At 32.8% G+C, this 23,351-nt stretch overlaps 1 protein-coding gene across 1 annotated transcript; it reads left to right on the top strand.

Annotated features, from left to right (window-relative positions):
- The first annotated feature begins 5,733 nt into the window (after window positions 1-5,733).
- Window positions 5,734-18,873, top strand: LOC129233895 (pleckstrin homology domain-containing family J member 1-like). Its single transcript, XM_054867824.1, has 7 exons — window positions 5,734-5,940; window positions 7,484-7,569; window positions 8,055-8,133; window positions 8,517-8,607; window positions 15,911-15,974; window positions 18,684-18,780; window positions 18,848-18,873. The coding sequence occupies exons 1-7, from the start codon at window positions 5,847-5,849 to the stop codon at window positions 18,871-18,873; spliced, it is 537 nt and encodes a 178-aa protein (XP_054723799.1). The 5' UTR covers window positions 5,734-5,846.
- The last annotated feature ends 4,478 nt before the right edge of the window (window positions 18,874-23,351 follow it).

Below are 23,351 nucleotides of genomic sequence, written 5' to 3'. Positions count from 1 at the left end.
TATATTTTGCAATCATTTACAATTATAATTTATAAGTCAAATTTAAATTTTGAGAATAATGAAGTTTGTAATGCTTCAATGGAATAAATCTTTATTTTAATGTCCCCAAAGTTAATAAAAATTATTAAAAATTATGCAAAAAAGGTAAGTATAGAAAATATGGAATTTTTTATATTAAAAATCGATTTTTGCTACAAACAAAAATTAGTTATAAAAAATATAAAAATACCTTTGCTTAAAATATAAAAGGAAATAAAACAATGTTAAAAGTACAGTGCAGGAACACTGCAGACATGTGTTTTGGCGTTACAAGGAATTTCTTTTTCAATGCACAAAATGGGAGCTCGTGGACAGTGGCGTAGCTAGGCCCGACTTTCGGGGGGGGGGGGGGTTACTTCTTTTATATATATATATATATATATATATATATATATATATATATATATATATATATATATATATATAATCGCTTGGAATTTTTTCCTTTTCTTTTTTTTTTCTTTCTCTTCTCTTTTCTTTTTCTCTTTTTTTTTGAGACTAACTTTTCGGGGGGGGGGGGTTTGTCCCCAAACCCCCCCCCCCTTAGCTACGCCCCTGCTCGTGGATTTAAAGGCATCCGACAAAAGTCGGATTTTTTTGTCGAATGTCTTTACATTCTTTAGCTCACATGTTATGCACTGAAAAAGACGTTCCTTGTAATGGGAAGGGGGGGGGGGGCAGAAACATGTGTCTGCAGTGTTCCTGCACATTTGTTGTATTAAAAAAATTATTTATGTTTGGCGGACTAAAACTATAATTGATTGGTATACAGTGAAACCCCTCCTAACGGACACCCCTCTTATGCAGACAATTTTTAATTCCCCAGTTCCAATACAAATAACATTATTAAACCCCTATCCTGTGGACAACTCTCTATTGCAGACAAAAAAAATTGTCCTGTTAGTGACCGCATTAGAGGGTTTTTACTGTAATTTGTTTTAATTCCAACTTGATTAATCATACCTTTTATTTATTTATTTATTTTTAATTTTAAAAATAATTTTTTTCTAAAATTTTTGACTCAAACAAAATTGTTTATGTACTGCGTAGTTGAATTTCAGCAGGAATTCAGTTTTAAAAACTATTATATGGACAAGGAGGTCTATACTACTATTCCAATAAGTTCGAAATTCATCACATGTGTGTTGGTGGTTCTTCTTAAAACATAATTGGTACTTGGTAACTCGGCCGAGTAGTGAAAGGCCGAGTACTCGGTACGTCTCTAGAAAAGATCATCATATTTTCGAAAATGTCCGATACTTTTATATATATCTGTATATATATATATATATATATATATATATATATATATATATATATATATATATATATATATATATATATATCGGATATTTTCGACCCGTGAAAGTGGATAATTTGTAACAGTTTTATTGTGGGGCCCCCTTTGTTGTGGAGGCCACGTGGCCCTCCCCTAAATACGGCCCTGGCATTATGTGTAGGAGTGTGTGTATATATGTAAGTGTGGTGAAGACATTTGTGGGAGTATAAGTGTAGGTGTGTGTGCAGGTGTTTATTTGTGTGTGGTTGTATATGGTGTAGACGTTTGTGCGCATATATGTGTGGGCGTGGAAGTATGTGTCGACGCTGGTGTGTACATGCATGTTTAGGTGCTGGTGTATGTATGTTTATGGGCTTGCGCATATATGTTTAGGCCTGTTTTTATATATGTGCATACATGTAAGTGTGAAGATGTTGATGTGTGTATATTTGTGGGCATGTGTGAGTGTTTGCAGACTTTGTGTGTAGGCGTTTCTTAGTGTATAGATGTGAGTGTAGATGTTCAAGCATGTATCAATGAGCAGAGTTCTGTGTAGGCATGCAGACATTTGTGTGCCTACATTTGTAGACGTGTGTGTGTTTGTATACTCTTGCATGTGTATAAAGCATAAGCATGTATTCGTGAATGTAAGCAAGGGCGTTTGTGTGCATATGTCTAGGAAGCGAGTGTGTGTTTGTAAACTTTATTGTGTGTATATGTGTGTGCATGCAAGGGTGAGTGTAGAAGTTTGTGTGCATACATGTGTATGTATGTGTGTGTATGCATTTGTGTAGGTGTTGTACGTGTCTAGTCTAGGTGTATATGTTTGTGTAGGCATGTGTGTAGGGAAAAGACTCCACTACGCAGGAGTGGTACGCTTATGGAAGCTGTCGTTTTACACCCTACATTTTAAAATTAAAACCTGGGTAAGTTAAGCCTTGACTGAAAGCAAATGATTTGTAACCATGGAGACTAAGATTTGTCCTTTTTAGTAAATATTAAAACAAGCAAGACTCACTCTGGTTGTCATGGTAATCAGAAAAATTAGAGCATCATCAACCTTGGTCAAGTGAGCTTAAAGAGCAATTCATGATTTCTCAAAAGAAAATTCTCACTCAGCTAAATTCTTTTTCAAGTGTAATTTAAGATCGACCAATTGTCAAGCAAGTAAATGATATCAATATACAAATTTAAATAACATTTTTAAGAAATTGATTGTTGAAGAAACATTATTGTGATAGATAAAACTTTATGTGTTGTCTTGAGATCACAAGGAATCTTATTGTCAAAGTTACATCAGCGGACGCCACCCCCCTGCTCCTTCCACTCACCAACGCCTGTTTTGCACCTGCTTAGGGTGACAAATTGATGATTTCATACCACTGGATATCCTAAGGATGTCCGGCTCCTTAAGGTTTAGAAGGGTGAGACATTGAGGAGCGGCTTCCCCAGGATGTCCTATAGAAACGTACCGAGTACTCGGTAACTACTCGGTACTCGGCCAATTTGCCGAGTACTCGGTACTTGGCCAAATTCTGATCAGATACTCGGCCAATACCGAGTAGTTGTAAAAAATTGAATATTGTCCAAGACAGATACTAAAATTTATAAAAAAAAGAGCAAACATTATATTCTGCAATCATTTACAATTAAAATTTATAAGTCAAATTGATATTTTGAGAATAATGAAGTTTTTAATGCTTCAATGGAATAAATCTTTATTTTAATGTCCCCAAAGTTAATAAAACTTATTTATTAAAAATTAAGCAAAAAAATTGTATATATAATGCGTAATTAAATTTCAGCAGGAATTTAGTTTTAAAAACTATTATATGGACAAGGAGGTCTATACTACTATTCCAATAAGTTGAAAATTCATCACATGTGTGTTGATGGTTCTTCTTAAAACATAATTGGTACTTGGTAACTCGGCCGAGTAGTGAAAGGCCGAGTACTCGGTACTCGGCCAAAGTGCTACTCGGTACGTCTCTAATGTCCTATATCTAACAATACCAAGATTGGCCTGGTAGACTATCACAGTCCAGAGGAGATACGGTTACTAACACAGATCAACAGGGTTTTAACAGAAAATATTTTAATGGAAAGTTTACAATATTTTAAATAAGGTGATACATTAATTTGACAGATGATTTTACTTTTTAAGAACCTAATTTAATTACTTGACTGATGATTTTTCATTTGAATGGTAGTTTGTTGTTTACTAGCTTCCTCTGTCTAATAGTGAATCATTTAGTTTTGAATTTCAGTAGCAGTATTTTGGCAATGCTTGATCAACAAATAAGAACTTGTTTTGATAAGTTTGGTTAACAGCTTTGAAAAAATACTGCAAGCATTCCACCTGTTAACAATTCCACAAAATCATCACAAAAGATATTTTGAACAATATTACATATCAAGAAAGTTAGAGAGCCAAGGGCTGGCTAGAGCATATTAGAGCACTTCACAAATTTAGATTGAACAAATCTGACCTTTCCCAATCTCATTTATTAACAAAGTAGTTAAATACAAATCAGAAGTCTAATAAAAATTGAGACATTATTTTTCACTCAGATTTTGAAATGTCTCAAAAATATATTATTTTTCATAAAAATATTTTTTAAATTCACAAAAATAGGAACCTGGGAAAAATCCGGAGAGATCCCCAAAATGCAAGTGTGTGATATATGCATCTCTAGAAATACCCAACACATTATCTTTTCCCACACTTGTATTTATGCCACATGAAAGCGCAGAAATAACTTTTAGAAATGGGGGCCGTGGTAGCCTGATCGGTAAGGCATTGGACTCGGGACTGGAGGGTCTCGGGTTCGATCCTCACTGGTCGAAGACCCACCGTTGTCATTAATGGTGACTGGGCGACGTTAAATATGCTCGTGGTCACAATGTCCTCCAAGTGAAACGATACCTCTGGGGGTGCCAGACTAGGAAGTTATTTGGCTCCTGGCCTGGTTCTAAATTGTCTCTCGAACTGCCCATAGATGGCACCACCATGTATTGTGTTGTCATTGTGCTGTCCTGGGAAAACAAAAATCCTGGAAACATTGTGGATTGACTGAGCGACGTTAAATATGCTCCTGGTCTCAATGTCCTCCAAGTGAAACGATACCTCTGGGGGGTGCTAGTTCCAGGTAGCTATTAGCTCTTGGACTAGTTCTAAATTCTCATTAACTGTTCGATCCGGGTGACGGTGCTGCCATCTATCGGTATATAAAATAATGGAGGCAAGGCACTAGTATGCAGACCTCGACATAAAATACAGTTGTAGTCAGTTGTGACTCTTGAATAGAATAGAATAGAACATTGTGGATTAATAGAGGTATAAGCTTCCCCAGTGGAATAGCAGAAACCTCAATCTGTGTGTGTGAAAGAAAGAAAAGAAAGAAAGAACTTTTGGAAAGAAGAGAGAAAAATTTAATAATTTCCTGAGGAAAATAAGAAATCAAAACTTGAATTCATATCATTTTTGGAACCGTTTTTAAGGCTTCAGAAAAGTAAAAAAATGATAGGTAAAGAATACTTCGGGGATTATTTCTATAATTGGGAAACTATCAAGAGCGGGAAAAATTTTATTTGCGTAACCTTGCTGTTAAATAGCAACCCTATGCAAATAGACATTTTCCTACTCTTTGTTTAAATACGCAAAGATAAAGCATTCCACCCGCCGGGATTGGTGACGAAAATTTTAATAATGAATTTCCCCAATTATTGAAATCTTCCCACATCTTCTGATGAGGAGGTATTTTGAACAGCAAAGGAGAGAATAATATTGAGAACTGCAATCAACAAGAGATTTAACAGGGCAGGTACAATGTGCTTACGCGGAGATCTGCGATAAAAAATTGCAAATTTGAGCACTCCTTTAAAGCCGCTTATTTATTCCTTTTAATAAAGCAAACAAAGTTAACATTGTCATCAGAGGGCAAACCTTGGCATAATTAAACCATACATGCGTATAAATCCCAAATAAAAATCATTGATCAACATAAAATAAAAATGCAAAAGAAGCAAGTTTCGGATACACTTACCCACTTTCCCTATCACATTTAAATGGGCAGAAACAAAATACGAAAGATTTCAGAAGAGCCGCAGCTTCTTTTTTGATGCCAATAAAATTTTACCATTAATATTATTACGTTATTATTACAACAATTGAAATATTGTTAGATAATCATACGTTTCGTTGCTAAAAAAACTCGATTTTTTTCATTTAACGAAACATATTGTTTCATACACTTTTTAGCTTTAATTTTTAAAAGGTCAAAAAGGAAATGAAATGCTGGGAATAAAATCCCCAACAGTTAAGAGCAATGATTGGCTACTTGCAATCGCTTCACCCAATCGTCTGTTATGCTCATGACGGTTTACTAAGCATAGAATCGCAATCGAAATGCAAATCAAACGGTAAACAATGTAGCAGACCGAATCGTTTAGCAGTTTCAAAATCAAAATTAAGCACCTATATTTTTATACTATCATATTGCATGAATTTAAATAGCTGTCAGAGGAAATGAGGTTTAACGAAAAGGAAATCGTTTGTTTTTCAGCTGAGCCTGGCGACAAGGAAGGAAGATTATTTTACAAAAGCCCTGGTTTCAGAGAAGGTGAAAAACGGTTTCCCACTTCGAATTATTCTTTTTAAAATCTATTTTCATTCATTAGCACTTGCAGTGATTTCTGCATAAATGCAAGTATGTGTACAACAGGTGATTAAATGCTGCACTTGTATTTGATTAAGCAGAAACTTTTCTAATAAATAAAGATAGAATGAGTGTTACGCATTAGTTACAAGCATTAAGAAAGCATGTGGTTGAATGTTTTGGAAATGACGTTTTCTTTTATTTTGAAAGAGCTTTGTGGGGAAGATTTCGATGATTGGGAATCTGGCGGTCTTTCTTCATTGGCGTCAATTTTTGGCTCCACAGCGCCTGCGCTAGAGGTATTTTTCTTTGCAAATCTAAACAAAAGAGATCGGAAACATCTATTCACATTGGGGTTCCTATAAATCTGCAGGGTTACCAAAATCACAATTATCGAAATATCCCCGCTTTATGGTTACTGAAGCGAATCAGATACGGCATGACTACCCAAGAAAATTTTTAATCATTTGAATTGCATTTGTTATTGTACTTTTATCCCAATCTAAGTCAAATTTTATATCATTCTCTAATAATAACAGACAATCAGTGGCGGATCATGTGATTGTGAGGCCCCAAGCGCAGCCTGATCCTGAGGCCCTTACAACAAAAACAATAGAGTCTTATACTAACATTAACAATGCTGGAAATCATAAGTTTTTTATTTTTTGAATAAACAAACAAGCTTTGGGGGGGGGATAGTTACATTCTTATTTAAAAGGGAAAAAACGACATTACCGTGAAAAATTTTGCCTCCTATATTTGTTCGTAATTTAGTCAGTACAGGGGGAGAGATCCTCCGAGCCCCGCTTTCTGGCATTTACAGGGGTCGGAGTGGTGATTTCAAAAATTTTAGGATACAATTTTGATAAAATTTTAGGACAACAGATATCAAGTTTTTTTTTTTTTTTTTTTTAACTTAAACGTAATGAATAAGCTTGATTTTCGCAGTGGATGATAAAACGTTTCAAATTCAATCTTGAAAATTACAATACAAAGCATTCAATCTTTTATTCCTTAACACAGTGATCAGTATGAAGTAAAAATAAATGTAAATATTTCCAATTGCGTCTGTCAAAATGCTTTGTTGTTGTTGAAAAAATATCCTTAAGAAGGAGGGATTAAAAGTAGTGTGCAAGGTGCAAGTCCAAAATTTATTGCATTTTTCTTTTTATCAGGTAATCTGATACTTTTTGGTATCTCAGAATCATTAAAAATACCCCTGTAAATTCCAGATAAATCATTTAAAGACGCAAATGAATAATTGTTTTTTATGGCAACTAAAACTATAAGCTATATGAAAACCTCCATTTACGAAATTTTATCTTGGAGTGAATTTAAAACAAAAGTTTTGGATTGCTTCATTATAAACAATGTACTTCCATTTTTTTATTATTTTCCTTTGCTCAAATGACAGTATAATATTTTTGCTTTGCAATCTTGATTCCTTGTTTTTTTTTTTTTTTAAATAGAAGGGACTAATTAAAATAATTGAATGATTTTGTTTTAGTTTACAAGGAAAGATGGTTTAAGCTCAAAGGAAATCTACTTTTCTACTTTCGATTGAATGAACATGGAGCAGTGTTTGAGAGTGAAGTAAGTTTTATTCACTTGTCATTATTTTATAACAGGAGCAAAAATATGCCTTAGGATCAACACTGTATTTACATATGATTGATAATATACATTAAGTATAATGATAAATTATTGATAATTAATAGTAACATACTGGAAATAATCCACTCACCACATGGCGAGAGCAAAAAATTATTGATTGCAAAAAAAAAAAAAAAAGAATCATCGGCCACCTTTCCCTCTGCGATCTTTTCTGTTTTTTTTTTTACTTTCCTTTCATGTTTTTCCACCTACACTATCCATCAGAGTCATTTGCCTTAAACAATGTTTTTCAATACATACATAATTCACACCCTTTATTCGATACTCGGCAAAATATAATATTTGTTGCATTGCTAGTAATGAATGAAGGAATGATTAATGAAACTAATGATAACATACATTGATGAATGTTTTTTAAAGAATATGTTGACATTCAAATTAATTAGTTATCATTTATTTTACAGCCTGTTGGTGTGATTGTTGTTGAACAATGCAGGATTCAGCCTGAATTATATACAGAGATATCAAACGCCTTTTCTATTAGTAAGTTTGTTACGTAGCACATTCGAAATACTTTTTGCCTTTCTGATTGATAATGATTAATTTTATTGTTCTCTTTGCAATTCCGAGTCCTTGAAGTGAGCGTTAATACAAAAATGCAACTTGTAAAATTTCATCTTTTGTTGACTTTTTATATAACAGTAAAATATGTTGAAAAAAAAAAATATAATGCACATAAGCAGGGGCTTAATTTCTATCAAAAGAAGTATAGGAGCTTTATAGTCCTCAACACTTTTTTCTCACATAAATACTCTTTTTTTGAAATAAGTGTTTTAGTGATACTTTGAAACTGCTTTGAGAATTGTTGTTAGACAATTTGCAACGAATAATGTTTTTTATTTAAGTATTTTTAATTTTCTTTTCAGCATTTGTAAAGGATTTTGAAAAAAGACACTATTTTGGATGTCAAACTACAAAACAGTGTGAAGAATGGATGAACTGTTTAAAAGTGTGCAGGTCTGGGGAAAATATTTCTTTATTAAATGCATTGAAATGTTAAGCTGTAAATACAAGCAAGTGCTGTATTTTTTTCCCAATGTCCTAAACATTAGTAAATGACACACGTAATCTGCAACAGATCTAATTCTATAAAATTATTTTCCATATTAATTCAAAAATTTACTTTAAACGTGTCTCAAAAGTACATTTTTTATTATAATCAACCGAAAACTTTACTTTTTGAGCTAATTAGCTGTTTAAAAATAGAATAAAAGAAATACCTTTGTGCCAAAATGTCCTACATTATTAGAAAAGCAAATTGCATAGTATATATACATAAAAAAATAAATTAGCAGTAAAGAAGTACCTTTGTGCATAGTCATACAAGTAAATAAAATAACAATATAAAAACAAACACTTCAAAAAGAAAAAAAAAAGCCAGACATTAGTCTTGAAATGAACCCTATTTTTTATTGTAAAAGGAGTGAGCTTATAGTTAAAGAGCAATAAAAGTTATTTTTCCGATATTTTGCATTGAAAAGTGAAGTCCTTACTCTGAATTATGTATCTGCATTTTTGCGCTAATTTGTGCGCTTATAGCATCATTTAAATAACTTTTCCTTCCTTGCATATTAGTTCAATAAGTGATATAAACATAGAAACGAAGTGAAACTTTAGTTTATTGCACTCAAACTTGCTTATAATGATTGTGTTTAATCTGTGATATTTGTTTGCTGTAACCGAGTGCTTGTAAAAAAGGTCTCAAAAATTTATGCGTAGTTTTTGTATTTTATTTTCTTATAAATTCCTGTACAGTTCTTAAGAAGTTGGTTTGTTTGCTTTGATTTGGCTTCCTGTCTCATTCTCCTGTTACTGCTTTGGAGAAATACTCATGACCTCCCCCCCCCCCCCAAAAAAAAAAAAAGCATCATTTGCCTCTCTGGCTTCGGGAAAAGTTTGATTTTTCTTTTACATATCAAAACCTATGTTGAGTGTGTTATATAGCTTCAGATTCCTCACATTTTTCATTATTGTAGTTGTTTTGATTTTTTTTGCCTAAATTTTCTTGAATTTGGGCCAAATTATCCTGAGGATATCTATTTTGGAGGAGATAATACTGGCATAAACAAACATACAAGTTTTGAATGCTTCTCTCCACAAATAAAAAAAAAGCTGTCATCACTTAATTCTCAGGATTTATGGCTCATTACTAACTTTCAGTTGATTTCAGAACGTTAATGTAATTTTTCCAAACATGGATAAGCTAAAATGGAAGTCAATTGAAATTTTGCGCTTCACTCGGTGTAAGAGAGGTTTGTTCACTAAAAGCAAGTTATGCTGTTATAGGGTTAACATTATACCAAACAATTGACTATAAAAGTATTATAATTTTAACCCATTCCATGATCAGGCCGAAAACCCTTAACTGGCATGTCGCAGATAACGAACAGAGTTGCTTTTTACTACATTGTAGTAGCACTTTTCTTCCGATTTTCTATCGGGATTTTAATATTGTTTTCGCTGCTGAGCTTGCAGCAAATTGAAAATTGCTTCGCTTTATTAGTTTTTAGGTACTGGATTAAGTATTGCAAAAAAATACAAGGTTTATAATATGTACTGAAATGCCTAACAGGAAAACAGTAAACAATAGATGATAGGACATAAAGCAATTTTTATATCACTAATTATTTTATTGATTTATTTTTCTTTTTTCTTCTATCTTAGTTCTTAGTATATAATTTTTTTTTCTTTTTGTAAACCTAAGGAATCAAAACTGTTAAATGTGAGATGATCTATCTTTAAAAAGCCTCAACAAAACACTCTTCAAACAATTGACTGATAGACTCAATCTATGAGCAAGTTAATTAATGGAAAAAAATGCTTTAAGTGTATGAATGATTTTCTAAGAGGATAAAAAGTATTCTTCCGTGCCTTTTGATACATTGTGACATTTTAAAACGACCCATAAACACAGAAACATCCCTTTGCTGGTCGGTTCTTTTATCGTAACTCCTAAGACTGTAATTCCTTCTGAGTGCCCAGATATCAGTTGCCCAAGCTTGGGAAGTATTTTAAAGATAAATGATTACAAAGGATCAAAGCTTGTGGCTAATCCCCTATTTCCCTTAAAGGATATTTTTCGGGGGTCAAAATGGTTAGTGGTTTGGTTTTAGAGGATTCAGAATCAAAAAACTAAGTTGGAATGGGGGGCATGCTTTAAGGAGCAGAATTCGAATGAGTACTAACTATTGGGATTTTAGTAGAAACGGAAATAGGGTGGCTAATAAGAGAGAAGATTTTAACAGTTATGATTCAAATAATCGCGCAGCATTAAATAAAGGTAAGATGGGCTTACTTAAGGTTTTTTATACAAATGCTCGTAGTATTAAGAACAAGATGGAAGAATTGAAAAGCATAATAATAGACGAGAGGTTGGATATTATTGGAGTTACTCAGACATGTGCTACCGTAAGTGATTATGATTTATTATCTATTGCTGGGTATAATTTGTTTAGACAAGATAGAGTAGGTAACAGAGGTGGTGGGGTTTTATTTTATGTCAGAGACACTTTAACTTGCAACGAATTGGTAATTAATGATAAACCTAATGAGATTGATATGATTTGGGTAGAGTTGATGAGCAATAAGGGCAATACACTACGATTAGGGAACATTTATAGGCCACCCAACTTAAGCCAGGATCAAGAGGAACAGATGTTTAGTATTATTAGTGACATTTCAAGCAAGGGGTCAGTCATTATAATGGGAGATTTTAATTTTCCAGGAATTGATTGGAATAATTTTTACCATAGTAATAGCAGAGAAGAGGAATTTTTGAAAGTAACTGGTGACTGTTTTTTAGATCAAATTGTAACTCAGGGTTCTCGACAAGACGTCATTTTGGATCTAGTTTTCTGTGATATGGAAGGTTCTGTTCAGGGGTTATGTATAGGGGAACACATTGGAGATAGTGACCACAGTACTAGATTTGGGATTAAATTTGATACGCACAAAGTAGAGAATTTTAGGTTTGTGCCCAATTTCAGAAATACTGATTTTGTGGCACTTAGGCAGAGTTTGAAAGCAGTTTTTTCTTCTGGATTGGACAATAGCGAGGTCAATCTTCAGTGGGCAGAGTTTAAGGAAAAGCTAGCGAAAAAGGTTGGGGATCATGTTTTCTTTAGGAGAAAGAGTGTCAACACTAAAATCTGGCCAATGTGGTTCTCCAGAGAAACTAAAGACGCTCTAAATTACAAGCAAGCTGCTTTTCATAGGTTTATAGAAACTGGTCACAGTGCAGATAGCCTCCAATATAGTAAGGCAAGGCGTAAATTTAAGTATTTGGTACAGATTCAGAAAAGAGAGTTGGAGCAAAGACTGGCAGATAACATAGACAGGAATCCCAAGAGGTTTTTCACATACGCTAATTCGGGGAAAGTTCGAAATAGTCATATTGGGCCACTGGTTGATGAGCACGGAATTTTAATTCAGGACGATAGTGATATTGCTAATGTTCTTAATAGCTATTTCTCGAGTGTTTTTAATGATAACTGTATCTCAACAGTTGACACCAACAAGACACAAGCTATAGTACAGCTTGAGGACTTTGTATTTTCCACGGATGATGTTTTACTTCATTTAAAAAAATTTTAAGAGACTAAGGCTGCGGGACCTGATAATATTTATCCAAAAATTTTAGTTGAATGTGCGGAGGAATTAGCAGATGTAATCGTAAATATTTTCAATGCTTCTTATAACTCGGGCACAGTGCCAGAAGACTGGAAGCTAGCTAACATTACACCGCTCTTCAAGAAAGGGTCTAAAGAGAGTGCGGGAAATTATAGACCTGTGAGTCTAATTTCGGTGGTTTGCAAAATTTTTGAAACGTTAATAAAAATTAAGATAGTAAATTTTCTAGAGACTAATAATCTATTGACTAGTTTTCAGTACGGTTTCAGGAAAGGTAAATCTTGTGCAACTAATTTATTACATTTCAATGACAGAGTTACCATGGCTTTGGACAATAAGAAGCCTGTAGATGTTGTTTACATTGATTTTCAAAAAGCTTTCGATAAGGTACCGCATGTTGCTCTACTTAGCAAATTAGCTGATATAGCAATAGGAGGGAAAACTTTCATTTAAGTAAAAAACTGGCTGACCGGAAGGAAACAAAGGGTAGTTGTAAGGGGAAATTATTCTAATTGGAGTGAGGTTTTAAGCAGGGTTCCTTAAGGATCAGTGTTAGGTCCTGTTTTGTTCATTGTTTTTATGAACGATATTCACAAAAATAATTCAGGGAACATGAATTGTTTTGCTGATGATGTCAAAGTTATGGGGACTGTAGAAAATGAAGAACAAGCAAAACAGCTGCAAGAGGATCTAGATCATATTACGGAGTGGGCTGATAAATGGGGTATGGCTGTTAATGTTGGGAAATGTCAAGTGCTGCATTTAGGGCATGGAAATAAGTGTACAAGTTATTATTTGCAAGGTTCAGTCATTAGTCAGGCAGACAAAGTTACTGATCTGGGGGTCTTAATAAGTCAGGATTTAAAGTTTAGCCAAAAGTGCAGCATTGCTAGTAACAAGGCCAATAAGATGCTTGGGTTTATCAATCGATCTATTTGAAACAAATCTAAAGAAGTTCTTCTGCCCTTATATAGAAGTTTGGTAAGACCTCATTTGGAGTATGCTGTTCAGTTTTGGTCTCCTTATCTTAAGAATGACATTAACGTATTGGAAAGGGTTCAAAGGCGGGCTACAAAGCTAATAAATGGACTTTCTCACTTAGACTAAGATTCCAGGCTTAGAAGGCTAAAAATGTACAGTCTTGAGCAAAGAAGAAACCGAGGGGGACTTGATTCAGTTGTTTAAATTTATTAAAATGAAAGATGTTACAGGGCTGAAGTTTAGCACTGAAAACAGGACAAGGGGTCATTGTTTTAAGCTATTTAAATCTCAGGCTAACATGGATGTTAGGAAAAATTATTATTTTAGCAGAGTAGTGGAACCTTGGAACAGTTTACCAGAAGAGGTGGTAATGAGCAAGGGAGTAGATAGTTTTAAGTGGGCCATTGATCTTCACTGGGGATTGTAAATTGACTAGAACCAGTCTAGCTGGGCCCAGAGCCTGTTGCTGGTCGTCACTTTTGTATTTGTATAAAAGAGCCCAGCTGAGAGTGGAATAACAGAAACGTCCAGCGCTAACATAAGGTCCTTAGCCCTGGGAGGTCAATTCCCTAAGGAGCGCTTTTCACAAACAACTGAGTAAGTTAGTTCCATTCAACCAGCTCCCCATTCAAAGAGTGGTCAAAAAGTCATGGTGTCTTGAGGTCAACCCGTCCAAATCCTTTTCTTACAACAAATCAGTTTAAATCAGAAAGGAGTTTCAAAGCAAGTTTTAGTACACTGCTATATTTCGGAACACTTCGGAAGAAAAAAAAGGAAAACTTGCTTGAAATCAAGTAGTTTTTTATCTTTCTTTTTTTTTAAACATACTTTGATAAATTTTACTTAGTTTCATAGGATTATTTACTATTTATAAGCAATTTGATTATTGAAAAGAAATCAAATATTTTATTTCTATTTTAAAAATCTCATAAAAGAAGGTGCTATTAAGACATTGAACTTATTTTAAGACAATAAATAAAATCTGAAAAAGAAGGGGGGGGGGATGTTTCATTTCGTATGAGTAAAGCTTAAATTAAACAAAATAATTCAAGATATTAACATTTCATTTGTGCTTTCGTATATATTTTGTGTTTTACATGGTCAACTTTTACGTATAGTCAATGCGGTCGTCATAATTTTTGTTTGTGAAAGTAAAAGTATTCAAAACCGTTTCACTAAAAATTCATCAAAATGTGCTGCAAATCTAAAAAGTCATAATTTAAGTTTGAATATATAATCATTTAAAAATATATAAATAATTAATAAATAATAATATTATATAAATAAATAAAGTCTAGTAAACACATTATATATTTAAAAAATAAAAAATACTCATACAAAATTAAAATAAGTTAGAGATTTTTAAAAAATAATATTGTATAAAATAAATTAGAAAATTTGAGGATTATGATAAATTTAGTCAATTATTCTTTATAAGAAGGGTCTTTTGAAATAAAAAAATATTTCCGTTTCTTTGCTTTATTAAAACATAAAAATATTGGTAACTGTAAGGACATATTTTCACACTTGTTCATCATGAGTTCAAATACCAGAATCCTGAGAAACATGATAACTTAATATGTTTAAACGAAATGCCGAAAGGCTAAGTTCCATAAGTCAGTAAACAATATTACTAGCTTATACAAGCAGAGATAATACCACACAGTGTAAGATGCAGAATTAATGCCAATGTGAAGAAATGAACATTGGAAACTTGTTTAAAATCTTACCAAAAATATATTGGTCCTTAGAAACTAAAATAAATATACTAACAAAATAAGTTAATAAAAATAAACCCTGGCCATAAGTGGAGGTGGAGTTCACAACTCTCCAACACCTACCGGACCTAACACACAAGAGGCTGATGAACTCAAAAGAGAGAGAACTATTGGAATTAATCACTGTTTATACTTGCCTCGTTTGCATATGATTGGACATCAAAGGATGCCAACCTAAAACTGAAACTTTACACATGCCGAAAGAGTTGAGAAGTTAATCTAATTTGAATGAATTCGATTTTACATTACATTACCTTAGATATGAGAATGCGGTTGAATATTGTTTACCAATTTCTATCAAAACAAAGCTTCCACAGAAAAATAAAAATATCTTGCCTGATTATTTAAAGCATTATACCTATACCATCTATGAGTACTTGAAATGTTAATATCTCAGTGGAATCAAATAAATTACAACAACAGTTTCTTGAAATACTATAAATTACGTCCCTTTTGACTAAGGAAAAGAACTTGAGTACCGCTTCCCTAAAAGCACCAGAACCCAACAGAGAAGCGCAATAACAGGGTTCTGCCCCTGGAAGGCTTGCCGACATAGATTCGACTGAAGTAAAAACTGCTAGAAAGGCCGAGACAGTACAGGATCATCAATGCCAGTTAGGAACCATTTTCTTGCGACAAACCTACATTGGCTGCGACAGTTTTAGCACAGACTGCTTGGCCGATCCTGTATCTGCTGGTGTAGGAAATCGGTTGATGGAAACAGGTTTTCTAAAACATTGGTTCTAAAAAATTTCATTAATGTGACCCTCATTAATTTTTCTATTTTAAGAAGAAAGAATATTTGTTAGAATGTGCTTAAATTGTTTTGAATTTTGCATATATATACTGAAATAGTGCATCATGATTTTTAGCTATGAATACCAAAGAACACGCCTAAAAGAGTTGCAAACATTATTATGTCAAAGAACTGGAATTGTAAGTCCCATTTATGTAATATTTCTGATTTATTATTATATTATAAATAATTTATTTCATTTTACTTAAGACAATAACTTTTCATTTAATTGTGTTATTTTTTTGTGAAAGCATGTTTTAAACCTTAAATTCCTTCCTACTATTACTTTGCAATAATATTTTGACAGCAATAATACAATAGTAATATTGTCACTTGTAATTAGACTAGTTCACTGGTTTATATTTAAGTACAATCATCACTTTGTTTTGCAATGATTAATATTAAGTCTGTCTTAACATAAAACTGAATTCTAACACCCACTATGCATGTTCTGTCTAATGAAAACTCTCATGCTAAAGGATTACCACATTTTAAGTTTTCTGATTTTCCCAATGTTTTATTAAAAAGATGGTATTTACATATGTATCAGTTTACTTTGAAAAAAAAAATGAATTCATTCCTGACTAAGTTTTTGCTGTCAAGGATTAAACTTTTGAAAAATTACTTCTTTGAAATGTTCTTTTGTTTCTTTTCACGGTTCTACTTTCTATATATGATTATTTCTCCACATTTCTAAAAGTTAAAGTTCTATATAAATTTCAAACTATTTCCAGATTTTTTATTCACACTAAATATTACACAGAAATAATACTAATGAAAAAACTTCAAAAGTTATACCATAATGTATGAAGAAAAAAATTTAAATCATGAAATGGATATTATAAAATAATGCTCTTTTCAGTAATATGTCAATTTCAGCAAAATACCTATAATTTTCCAAGGGGGGGGGGATCAATTCTAAAAGATAAATCATCTGCAAAAAAATTAACCAGGGCAACAGAACATTGCTACTCAGCTTGTAAAGCGACTGATCATATGTATGTGGCTCGCCATTTACCAATCACAAAGCAAATAAAACTAACGGCAAGCCGCAGCATCATAAGATCACTGGACCTGAGATCCACTTGCTACATACAACAATGGATAACGTGATCCACTATGTTCCAATTATAAAGACAGTAGCATGAGAAATACCATTCCATGAAACATTGAAATTAATAATCAATTTGTATTGTTTATGCAGTAAGTTACCACCCTTATGGCGCGGCTAAGGCAACATGGAATATACTAACAGTCTGGTTATCAAATTTAGAGTCTGCAGTTTTGTCATTGTTATGGACTCATCAGTCTGAAATAGTGAATACCAGAGCTGGAGGCAGATGTCATTCTAATGCAGCTGAGAGTGCCAACAAACTGGTAGCTGGAGTAATCAAGAGAGATCGCGCACCTAACAGTGACATAAGAGATTGCGCGGGGTGACTGAGTTACCCCAATCAGTTTTATCTAAAACTTTCTATAAATCATCATTTTTTATCTTTTCACAATCTGCAAGTTTACGTTTGCACGCCAGTGTTCAGTGCACAAAGCAATATAAATGCAAAGCTAGAGAATGCAAAGCTACGCTGCCTAGAAGGAGAAATTTCGAAGCAGTAACTGTTGCATGGGGAGAGTGAGTTACCCCATTAACACGTAAATTCCACGAAATGATTGCTTCACTCGCAGAAAGAAAATAAAAATAACACGTCACCTACCAATTGGACTGTTAGATAGGAGGATACTGAAAGGGTGATTGACTACAGATTAATATTTACCCTACGACAGGTGTTTCGATAAGAATGGGGTGACTTGTGTGCCCCGCGCAATCTCTCTCGGACTCGCAAATTGAAAGCAAAACTTAGGTATTTAAGCAGTAAGTTACTGCACTGCCCTTAATCCTGGGGTATGGCAAAACTACAATGTACCAAGAGCACGGTTATTGCATCCAGAAACTGCAGTTTCGTCCTTGGTAGGAACTCATCAGTCTATTGTTACACGTTCGATGCAGCTTCAAACTTTCTTTCAATACGACACAGTTCTTGAGAGAACACAGACTTATTTACAACTATGTACAGGAAATGTAGTTACAACTGCTAAATCAGCCATCAGCAATTAAGCAAATAACAATTAAACACCGTAAACTCAATGGTCACACACATATTTACTTCAAAATTCGCAAAAACACAGCAAGAGGCTATACACACAGAACCAAATACATGCTCTCAGCGGCATGGCTCAGACCAGTCTGACCTTTTTATCACTCACAGAGGCTATTTAGAAATCCTAGAGAAGTTTCGACAAAATTTGAAATCCTTCTCCAAGTTTTCTTTTTATTCCATTCACAAATCTTAGCGTGCAGAAATGGAGGGCCCATATACTTCCTTCGATTGTAAAGGGGCTGTATATTCATAACAAGAAACTATTTACAGGTTAAGTTACTACAATAATTTTTAGATGAAGAATAATAGAATAAACGCCAAATTTAGCCAAATTACAACAAATTAATCATTAAAAAAACTTTTATTTACAGAATTTGTAGCACTATAATAGGGAATAACCTAGCTGGAGGCAGATCTCATCTCACTGAAGCCAAGTGTGCCAGCAAATCTGAATTATTAAAAAACGTAGAATTTAGCATGGGATTAGAAGGGAAGTATAAGGAGAGGGGAATATTTAATTAGTTATTTTATGTTTAATTAGTTGTTATTTTTTTGAAAAAGATTTCCTTTCAACCATATCGGTTTCATGATTTTTTTCTGGATCTGCTCTAACTTTCTGCTCAATACGTTTACTACTTTTTATGTACCTATAATCTGATTTCAATAATTTCTTTTCTTCTCTATGTGATATAGGATCCCCTGGCTGCATTTTCAAAGATAAATGAGAAAGAAGTTGAAGAGACAGATGCTGACAGTTATTTCAACCATGTTCATTTATTTTCTAAAACAAAATCTGGTATGTTTGAAATAATTTTAGTTAATTTATGTTCACATAGTTTTATCTTTCTTTCTTGAAGTGGTTCATTTGTTCACTTTGCAATGATGTTTTTTTATCTTTTCAATTTTTTCCAGAAAATGTGTTTTAGAAAATTTTGCTGAAAATTTTTAAAATTTTAATTTTCTTTTTCTTGTTTTCCTTTTCCTTGCATTTGAATGTATTTGATTGTAGTTTTGTTGGGAAATCTAAGTTATGCTGTTATTTCATTTTCTGGAATCTAAGGTAATAAAATACCGTTGTCCACCAGTATTTCATTTGAACTGGGTAGTTTATTAGCAGTGTAGCTACAAATTTGAAAATATTCAAAATCTACAGTACTTTATTTTTAATTGATATTCAAATAATACTTTTCATTGAATAAAATATTGGAACACACTGAAATTACTAATACAAATACAATAGTGACGACCAGCAACAGGCTCTGGGCCCAACTAGGTTGGTTCTAGTCAATTTACAATCCCCAGTGAAGATCAATGGCCCTCTTAAAACTATCCACCCCCTTGCTCATTACCACCTATTCCGGTAAGCTGTTCCAAGGTTCCACTACCCTGCTAAAATAATATTTTTTCCTAATATCCATGTTAGCCTGAGATTTAAATAGCTTAAAACAATGACCCCTTGTCCTGTTTTCAGTGCTAAACTTTAGCCCCGTAACATCTTTCATTTTAATAAATTTAAACAACTGAATCATGTCTCTTTGGTCTCTTCTTTGCTCAAGACTACATTTTAAGCATTCTAAGCCTGTAATTGTAATCTAAATGAGAAAGTCCATTTATTAGCCTTGAAACCCGCCTTTGAACCCTTTCCAATACATAACTTTCATACTAACAATACTACTAACAACAACTTTCCATTACATAAAAGAAAATATTGCTTCAGATTTCTACCATTTATAAAAACTTAACTATGATTTTGTTTTAAATTAAAAGCGATGGAGTTAAAAAAATAATAAATTATTGCATAAATTATAGTCCAGGTAGTACACTTTGTGATTTTCAAAGTTCAGACAGTTAAAGTTTTCAATTTATCTATTTTATGGAAAACAAATTTCAGATTTCATGATTGACTGCTGCAAAATATGCTTTTTCCATTATTATTATTATTATTGCTATTTTTAATGACGTAACTTTTATTTATTTATTTATGTTTATCCTGCTTTTGTTGATTGTATTTGTTTGTTTTAGATTTCAAAAATCACTTATAAGCACATGACATTTTCGTAAGTATATCTTTAATCATCATTTCCCACAAATTCTTATGTAGTTAATCTCAGCTGATAGGGTTTGTGACTTTCTCACTGAAATTGCAACGCTGAAAACATATGTAACAGTTATTCAAAAGCAGTCTTACAAAATGAATTTCAATCTAGGCTAAAACAAATCCAACAGTTGCACAGATCCAAATTTTAAAAATTTAATGGCTTAGTTATTTTTTTTGGTAGCACTTTTTTCATTTCAATGTTAGTCTTATTAAATGGAATGCTTTATTAAAAAAAAATAACATTAAATTTCGAAATTGAACAATATTGCTTTTGAAGACGTTTGACCATTCACGAACTGCTTTGTTTCGGCGAAAAACATTGAAAATAAACCATGACATACCTGTATTTGAACAGTACCATGGTTATCTGATCTTTTTCTAAGCTTTCGGGGCTAAAAAAGGAGGTGCAAAAATTTTTCTCTGTTGAAATTTATTCTTTCCCCTCAGTACAACATTTGCAAAATCATTGCTTTGAAAAGATTTATGTAACATAACACACCAAAAATTTAGATTTAAAAGTTTTTTGAGGAATCATGATTGATTATTGCTTTCATTTGACTGTTTTGGCATTCCTATGATTTTATTTTCCCACCAGCAAGCACCCTCTACAGCATCACCGTCGACCGGCTCCTCACGATGCTGCTCCTATAGCGAAAACAGTCTCCAAGTTGCATCCATATGCGACACACACGCGCATACATACACAACTACACACACACGCACACACCTACACTCACACAAACACATACACATATATACACCTACACACATACACAAACACATACACATATATACACCTACACACATACACAAATGCATACACATATATACACCTACACACATACACAAACACATAAATACATGCACCTACACACACACAAACACCTACACACAACTACCCACACACTCATGCCTACACACAAACACACATACCCCTCCTACACACAAACACATATACCCCCCACACACATAAATACACACGCCTACATACACACACACACTCATGATTGCGAAAAACATAATTTGAATTCAAGAGGTCAAAATTCAAATTAATTTTTTTTATAGCTTATTTTCTTTCTAATCCATTAGATTCCAGGTTTTCTCCCCCACCCCCCTACACAGTAAATAGCATATTTTTCTTAATCTTTATTGGATAGCACTTTTGGCTTTTCTGCATTACTTGCATTTTTGAATGAATAATTCATATTTAGAAAAAGTGATAGAATTAACCTAGTGTGCAATTATTGGCATTTTGTGCTTGGTTGCAAATTTGACTTCATTTCTGAAATGTCAGGCAATTGATAAGTTATGTTTTCTACTTAACTTCTTCATTTTTTACAAATCATGTATTAAGTTTTAAAATCAGTTTTTTTGTTCAAATTAAACATTTTAAATCATGTAAATGTAGACTCTAGTAATTATCTTTGCTTTCATGCTTTTGTTCTTTATGTTTAGCATGTACATGGATAATGAGCTTTACAATGAGCACTTTATCATTTAGATTTTTGTAATTGACTGTACAAATCAAATTTAAGCTATAAAACTGAAAGAATTTGAAATGCGCAATGTTTAAATTTGTTTATTAACTCATATTAATAAGTAATCAAATTTCAAAACCCAAAAGTAACTTTTTCAGTTTCGTTTAAAGACATTATATAGTATACAATAGAGTTATTAAGTGATTCTTAGTTTCTCTCTCTCTCTCCCTCCAAATCTCTGATCCACCACCAGCAATTAGCTGTTCGTATAGGTTTTACTGTATAAATTAGTGTTATAGAAGTTTATTTTAACTGTTTTTTTTAAATTGAATGTGGCATTTCAGATTTTGCAACAATGTGTTCTTTGACAGTGAAAATAGTTAGACGCTGTTATTATGTGCCATTTTATTTCTTACTTCTTATAATGTAGTTAATGTTTACAAGTTATTAGCAAAGACTTGAAGTTTCCAACGTAGCATTTATTTACTTCACAGAAAATGTCTATTTGTATTGGATATTTATCTATTTTTTATTTTTCAGGTTCTACTCAAAAAAGAAAACCTCAGGTTCACTTTATACATATCTGTACAAAATTTTTAATTTGTTTTAAATAGAAACTATTGTATTTTTTGAAATCATATTACACATGTTTCCTAATACTCTTGTTATGCATTTATGCAAAGTTTTGAAATACTCATATTGTTTTTAACTAATTTATTGTGGTAAAATTAATGTGAGTGTCTCTTTTCTACCCAGAAGTTATTATTGTTATTTATTTTTTCCTAATTTTCAGTATTTATGTGGATTTTATTGATTACAAAGGATTTAAATTTGTTAATCTGAGTGCCTGTGTACATGTCAAAGATATATTTTTACACACAATTTGTCAATGTCTGCCTTGTTTTGTGTGTAATGGCCTTCTGTTATTAAAATAATTTTGGAAAAAAAGTGCCATTTTTTCCTTTGACTTTTAAATTAACTTGAATGAAAATGTTCTGTTATTAACTGTTTGTCTAAGAGGTTAGTTTTTCCAAATTTTTACTTTAAATTAAGTTGAGTGGTAATGAGTTAACAGAACAAACATGTTTTTCTTCTTTTCTTTGTCAACAAAAAGCAGTATTGACATTTTCTTTCTATAGGAATTAGCGGTGGCCCCTTTTCTCACCAAGATTCATACTGTTCAGCATTAGCAGCAAATTTTGGTGGCTGTTATACAATAGAGGTCACTATTTTTATTTCTCAGAGTTTATCGCCTTTTTAAACTGATTAATTTCTTTATTAAAAACTAGCAGTACCTGCACAACTGTGCCCGTGCTAAAAATTTAATAGAAGTCCGCTGAATAATAATAAAAAAAATGACGCTCCCTCCTCCTCTGTGGTAAAATGACCATTTTTCTTTACATAAAATGCATACACACCTTTTCAAAGGAAAAAAAAACCTATTGTAACGGATTCGGTGCGACTTCCACTTTTTTGAAATGAAGATACAGTTCTTGATAAAAACACAGGAAATTTATTTACACTATGTACAGGAAAGATATTCAACAACTGCTAAATTATTCATCAGCAATTAAGCAATTATCACACAACACCGTAAACTCAACGTTTACACACGTATTTACTTCCAAATACGAAAACAACACAGCGAAATGCCTCGCTATAAACAGAGCAAAATGCTCTCCGTTCGAAATCTGAATCGAAACTAACTGTTTATCCATCGCTAACGGCTTAAATACACCGAAAAGAAATTTCTCAAATATTCCACACGCTTCTGTAAAGTAGTAG

The sequence above is a fragment of the Uloborus diversus genome, unplaced genomic scaffold (assembly GCF_026930045.1).
Source record: "Uloborus diversus isolate 005 unplaced genomic scaffold, Udiv.v.3.1 scaffold_784, whole genome shotgun sequence".
In the NCBI taxonomy this organism is placed as follows: domain Eukaryota; kingdom Metazoa; phylum Arthropoda; class Arachnida; order Araneae; family Uloboridae; genus Uloborus; species Uloborus diversus.
Note: the sequence above shows the minus strand (reverse complement) of the source record. Positions and strands in the feature narration are given on the sequence as shown.

Coding starts and splice junctions, on each gene's coding strand:
- LOC129233895 (XM_054867824.1), top strand. CDS start 5,847: ATGAGGTTTAACGAAAAGGAAATCGTTTGTTTTTCAGCTGAGCCTGGC. Junction 8,608..15,910: donor AACTGTTTAAAAGTGTGCAG/GTCTGGGGAAAA, acceptor CATGATTTTTAG/CTATGAATACCAAAGAACAC. Junction 15,975..18,683: donor TATGTCAAAGAACTGGAATT/GTAAGTCCCATT, acceptor TATGTGATATAG/GATCCCCTGGCTGCATTTTC.